General features: G+C 38.8%; 1 protein-coding gene across 1 annotated transcript in view; it reads left to right on the forward strand.

Moving 5' to 3' along the window:
- The window catches only part of LOC106938939 (voltage-dependent T-type calcium channel subunit alpha-1G-like), a 93,062-nt gene that overhangs the window by 4,905 nt on the left and 81,290 nt on the right, over positions 1 to 6,867 (forward strand). Inside the window, exon 2 of the mRNA XM_015021152.1 lies at positions 4,028 to 4,293. Within this exon, the coding sequence (XP_014876638.1) occupies positions 4,052 to 4,293 (242 nt within the window). The 5' untranslated portion in view covers positions 4,028 to 4,051. The remainder of the gene's footprint in view (positions 1 to 4,027; positions 4,294 to 6,867) is intronic.

The following is a 6,867-nucleotide window of genomic DNA, read 5'->3' on the forward strand; positions in this document are numbered from 1 at the left end:
ACTATCAAATACTGGCCATAAGCTGCAAATGCAAGAAATGATTTTTGTTAAATCCAATATGGCCGACAGACAAAAAAGCATGCCAGTCATCCCTGTCCCTCCTTCTACTGTAGACGACTCTTGAAGGTAAAAAAAAACATATTGTGACAGCAGGTAACCCCTAAAGAACAATACTACTGATGTATTTTTCAAATAACAACTTTGTATTTGGAGAAAATTACAATAGATCACCTAAAAAAAGAAAATAAAATAAAAAAGAATTTTACAAAAGAAAATTCCTACCTTTCTTTATGCCTTAAGAAAATAAAAATAAAAAATTGGAAAAAAAATCCTGACACAAAGGATCATAATTCATGCATGAAAGGGTTAAAAGTAAATGATTCCCAGGTCATTCAGTTTGACATTTCCAGGATTATTTCAGTGCTTAAAGGAATCTCCATCAGTACATCTAAAAATTAACCATCGGCTGGAGTACCTGATCATTGTCAATGCAGTTCATTTCATCTTAAATTAGCAGTCAGTGAAAAATAATAACTATTATCATCGTCCTCATCATATGAGCAGATTTATGCAAAAGCTTTCAGTTTTTTTTTCACTCTTTCACATAAATGTATTTTGGGGGGATTTTATGTTAGACGAAGACAAAGTGCTACCTATTTGTGAAACAGAACTAAATTAAACTTGTTTAGGTCCAGCATAAAAATTAATTGTCCCAGAAATTATGGCAATGAGTGATAATATTATTAACTAATAACATAAGAATGCAAGTACACCCTCTCAAAGATCAATAAACAAATTTCTAAAGAAGATTTAACAATGGAACTGGAAGATTTGAAGTATCCAAAATAAATAAAACAAAATAAATCAAATGGATTATAAAGACTCTGTAAGTAATCATTAGGCTCAGACAGAGAAAACAGGCAAAACTGCCAGTTAGGACTTTAGTGAAAAAAGTGTAAACTTACTACAAATGTTACAGCGTTTTTCTAAATGCTGGCTTTTCAACTAGATTAAAGGACAGCATTTATTTTGCGATTAAGCAAACTGCACTATTTTGTGCAGACCGTTTTGTATTTTATTTATGGATTAGACATCCCAGTGTCAGTAAACTGGAGACAGGCTTACTGGTTGGTAATGTTTTTCCAATCTGGGAAATCTGCAACGGATGATTACCTATGAGGGATCATCGCTGTTGCTTTCAATGTGTTGGGAACACCCACTGTGGCGGAAGACTAATGCTTGGTAGAAAAAAACAATCATTTAACTTTTAAATTTATCATGTGACTAATTGATTTATTGCTTATTGTGACAGGCCTAAACATGCTTACAAAAAAAATCAGAAAAGTTTATTGCATTTGTTTTCAGATCTTTATTTCTGATAACCCTTAGTGAAATAAATGCAATAAATACTTTCCACATGTGATTTAATCTTGAGGAAAAACAAAATTTTTTAGTGTTCAAACAGCATCATAAATACCATAGAACCCTGGAAAAAAGATACACAGAGGCAATATCCCAAGGCTTTAACATTTCATGGAGCATTGTTCAGTCCATTATCTGAAAATTTGGTATTTTGTAACTGCAAAGCACCAATAATTAGTCAGGCAAAAATAGCATTCATCAGAGAAGATGAATGCTATTTCATGGTGACTGTGGAGGAGCCACAGAACCATAGCTCTACTGACAGGTGAGCTATTAGTCATGGACTCCACAAATCAGCTCTTTATAGAGCTCAGCAAGAAGCCATAATAATTCCTGTTGAAGAAAAGCCATGTGAGAGACAGCAAACATGTAGAGGAATGTGCTCTGACCACATGAGACCAAAGTTGGCTTCCATGCAAAATTATTATCATCATTTTTACATGAACTGATAAAAACATGATGGTGGCAGCATCATGATGGTGGCAGCATCATGATGTGGCAATGTGTTTTCATCAGTCAAAGAACAGAGCAATCCAAAACTATTAGAAACTACAAAATATTTGAGACTGGGTTGGAAATTGACCTTCCAGGAGGACAGCGACACTGAACACCTAGCCAGAGCAGCAGTGGAATAGTTTAGGATAGAATATTCATGTGCTTGATTTAAATTGTGAAAATTGTAGCAGGGCTTGAAAACTCATAGTCAGACTCTCTTCACCCAACCTGAATGAGTTCAAACTGTTTCATAAAGAAGAACACCTAAATATCAATGTTTCTAGATCCAAACAGCTGGTTGAGCTTGACCCCTGAAGACTTGCAGCGTTAGCTACAATAAAATGAAGTTTAAGGTACTGACTCAGAGAAGCTGTATATAGTGCAAAAGCATGCCACCCTTTTTCAGATTTTATTTGTAAATGTTTCAAAACAATGTCTGATTTTCCTTGCACTTTACAAGTGCTTTGTGTTTCTCAAAATCCCATTAAAGTTCAGTGAAGTTTATGGTTGTAATAACCAGTGTGAATTCTGTAACACAGCAAATTCATGGTTGTTTTTGGTGCTGGACAAATTTGTGCAAATTGCAATTGATTGCAGATTACTAATACTTTTAATTGACATACAAATAATGTTGAAACAAGAGTGTTAATAAAATATGATTTTAAAACAAATCTGTATCAGTAAACATTAACTCATAAGATCCAAACTCTTGACTCCCACAGTCACCTCAACAGCTGAAGGAAATTCAGTGACTCCTAGCTCAGTTATGGATGTACAGGACCTGGTAGTATTACTTGACCCTCCAGCAAGAGCCCCAGCTCTTCTTGTGGATTTTGCCAACCCCTTAAGGTTACAAAAAGTGATAAATTAAACATGGTGCAATTTTTTTTATTCCCTGATTGTAATTCTGTCTAAACCCCTCTTTACAGTAAGACACAATATTTGAATTTTACTCAAAGAATTACAAATTTGCTGGGAAATGTTTGTACTGAATACTAGCTTGAAGTTTTTCTCAGGTTGCCTGAATTGCTACATCATGATACACAACCACCATGCTTTCATGAACAGCTGCTTTGCCAACACTTTACACTTTTAGGAACACTTTGGTGTACTATGTAATCAATGGAAGAGCATCAAATATACATTAATTTGTAAGGAACTACTCACCTGTTTCAGGCCCTCTGAGTGTCAGTATTTTAATGAAGGTGGGAACATACAGCGTTCTATGTTTCATATTTTAAAATTGTGGTGCAGGTTTTTTAAATTACTGTGTTTTAATAAAGCCTGGCTTCTTTTTGAACGAACGTTTGATTTTAGTTTTGACATAGGACAGAATACATGAATTAACAATTGAAATATTTTTGTGGTGCTAGTGGAATCATTTGGACAGTACTCAGACAGGAAGTTAGCAGAGAGAGAAGGATGGAAGATATGAAGCAAAGGTTTCAAGGTCAACCCCAGGGAGCAACTACTGGATATGGAGCACTGATTTACTGCCATGCCATGCTACAAAAAACAAATCCTGTGACAAAGTTAACATCTAAAAATTAACACTAATCAGTGCTAATAAGTGTTTTATAACTAAATATAGACCGATCAAGGAATGCTAAATTGAAGTTAAGGTACTAACTTTCCTAAAATGATTGAAGTTAACAGCATGTGACGTAGAGCCAAATCTCACATCCAACAGTGTTGATGTGGCTATGCTGGTTTTGCTTTGAAAAACACTTTCAGTCCCCAGTGCCAGCCTTTGTTCTCTTTTTACAGGAAAAAAAAGTTGACAGAAACATGATCTTTTTTATGTCCAGATTGTTTGGAGCTAGTCTGGATTAAAAGACTCAGCAGTAATGGCCTGGTGTTTCACAGATGACTACAGGATTATTATGAGTGCTCCTTGCTATCGTCTCTGACCCTGTTTGCACTCTTGCACATCATTTAGTTTACTTCTGTTTAGATCTGTGTATATTCATGTTTCCTGGACTGGATTGCTGCTGGGTGGATGTGAAGGAAACACAGAGACAGTTGAGTTTGGTTTGGAGACAGGAAAACAGATGAATAAAGCCTGCAGAGGAGGATCAGTCTGATGGTGCCCATTTGCCCCCTTTTATAGGTTCATGCTGTTCACGGTGTGGCCATGACGGGCACCCAGGAGCCAGACCTGCATGAGCAGCATGAAGGACCAGTGCAGGAGGCAGAGGATGAGGAGGAGGATGGGGAAAAGATACAGGTGTCATTGGAGGAAGAAGAGTTGGAGAACAAAGGGGAGGAGAAGGAAAAGGAAGAGCTGCCGTACCCCTCCTTAGCTCCAGTGGTTCTGTTGGCTCTGACCCAAACCAGCCCTCCCCGCTCCTGGTGTCTTCGTGTTGTCTGCCACCCATATCCTTTATTGCTGGAAATACTCCTTAACATGCTCACAACTGCGACTCTTTTTATGACTCCAGTGTCTGTTTCTGCTCTGCACTTCCTCAGAACTGGTATGGATACAAGGTAACAAGCGCTGAGATGTTTATGTTCCCTTCAAACACAGGAGAGGTGGGAGAAAGGTCAGTGCCGTGCATATGTGTGTGTTTGCATATGGATGTGTGTTTGAAGGAGCTCAGGTATTTTCCTGGGCCCATTCCTTGTAGAAAGACATGGCCGGCATTTTGGTCCTGATCGCAGGTTTCCATAGTGACAAGCCTAATGAATCTGCAGGGTTACAGCTACCCATCAGTTGTATTGTTACTGGTCTCTATTTATATGGCAGAAGGGGTTACAAATGGTGAAGAAAACTCGCGTCAGCTCCCAAACTCCACTTCACTGCTGTCTTTATCTTCTCACCTCCTTTTCCTTCTCGCCATCTCTCTGCCTCCATCCAGTTCCACCCATAAAGGTGCTAGATTGTTTGTGCCTGGTTATCGGTGCTCAGTGGTGAGTGTGTGTGTGTGTGCGTGAGTGGCCAGGAATACTGTGAAGTGTGTATAAACGTCAGCAGGACCTCAGGGATTTGTTGAGGCTGTCCAAATTGAATATTTTCCACACCTTATGATTTTATGAGCGCTTGCCTATGTGTGTGTGTTGTTATGTGCTTGCCGTGGCATGTCCGTGGGTTGCTGCAACAGTCAGCACTTTGTGTTCTCCATAAAATATAGATAGATAATTGCTGAATAAATAAAATGTACACCAGGAGTAACAAGAAAAAGAATCACATGCCATCATAGCGTGGTTGGTGGTGGCTCAGTGGGGTGGCAGCAAGAATGACTGAATGAAATGAATCTGATGGTTGTAAGTTTGGTTCTGGTTCTAGTGGTGCATAGCAGAACCAGAACCACAAGACCTGAGAGGTCTGGAACGCTGCTCCAACAGCAGACCTTTAATTGATTGTGGTGCTAAGCTCACTATCCTCAGCTAAATAATAGCTTTCACTTATATGATAGAGAAGGTTCCACAGTGTGCAAAATACTCTGACCTAACTACACCAATTTTCAGGGACGATGGTGGCAATGATGGTAGAAGTTCATTCTGCAATCGGTGCGTCCTTGTACAAGAAGCTTCATCTACCTTGCCTGTAGATGGTCAGAAGGGCCAATATCATGATATAACAGAGTTGCTTCTGTCACACTGTCCCAGCTGCTATACAGTAGAGTGAAATCAAATCAGAAAAAAGAGTAAAAGAAAGAAGCAAGGAAAAAGATGTAAAGTGAAAAGGAGAATAATAGGACAAGAAATAAAGAAAAGACATGCACTGGCTGTAAAGAGTGGACACTCAGAATAAACATGGCGGAACAGTGACTACTACACGAACCATAAAGATGGACGGACAATGATGCTGCTTCTGAAAGGATCAGAGTAACACAAAGAAGATGGGAGTTTGGGACCTTTGGGAAGGTGATCTGCTCATGTGGCGGACATGTGCAGAGCTGGATACGGATACTGGATATCAACCTTTTGTGGGTTGATTCACAGTGGTTTGCTTTGTATTAGTTACATAATTATCTTAGTATTTTCTTTGCAGTCTGAGTTAAATTAATTTATGTAAACTTAAATACGGCTGCACAGTGGCGCAGTTGGTAGAGCTGTTGCCGTGCAGCAAGAAGGTTCTGGGTTCGATTCCCGGCCCCGGTCTTTCTGCATGGAGTTTGCATGTTCTCCCTGTGCATGCGTGGGTTTTCTCCGGGTACTTCGGTTTCCTCCCACAGTCCAAAAAACATGACTGTTAGGTTAATTGGTCTGTCTAAATTGCCCCTAGGTGTGTGTGCGCATGGTTGTGTGTCTGTGTTGCCCTGCTACAGACTGGCGACCTGTCCGGATGTTCCCCGCCTCTCGCCCGGAACCTTAGCTGGAGATAGGCACCAGCACCCCTCCCGACCCCACTGAGGGACAAGGGTGTTCAGAAAATGGATGGATGAAACTTAAATAATACAGATTAGTAATATTTATGTATTTTTTTCTTTTTTTGGGGGGTTGTTTAAAGGTTTAGGGTAGCCCTAACCCTAACCCAGATGTTACTACGATAAATGATAATATTCTTGTTTCAAATAATATAATGGTAATGGCATAATAATACAAGAACACATTCTCAAAGATCAATAGACTTTAAATTGTAATTGTGGAAGTCAGCAGAAAAAGACGAAAAAGTGATTTGAGTCTTGTTTTATTCTCAATGTCTTCCAACCAAAAACTGAAAAATGGAATGAATAATAACCGTTGTTGTCTTCACACCTCACCTTCTCCCCTTCACAATAAAAGCATACATTCTGGTGTGAAATATATACATTGTATCCGCCACATAATGAACAATTGACACTGGAACTAGAAGACGTTCTAAATATCCAAAATAAACAAAACAACAGAAACAACAAATGAAATGATTTGTGAAGCCTCTGTAAACAAAGTTATCCTTCAAAGAAAGGGATGGTTGAAATAAAAACACCAGACTGAAAACTTTGTCAACCATTTCTTGGAAGAAGT

This window comes from Poecilia latipinna, unplaced genomic scaffold, assembly GCF_001443285.1.
Source record: "Poecilia latipinna isolate Pla-1442-1.1 unplaced genomic scaffold, P_latipinna-1.0 Scaffold2734, whole genome shotgun sequence".
Classification (NCBI taxonomy): domain Eukaryota; kingdom Metazoa; phylum Chordata; class Actinopteri; order Cyprinodontiformes; family Poeciliidae; genus Poecilia; species Poecilia latipinna.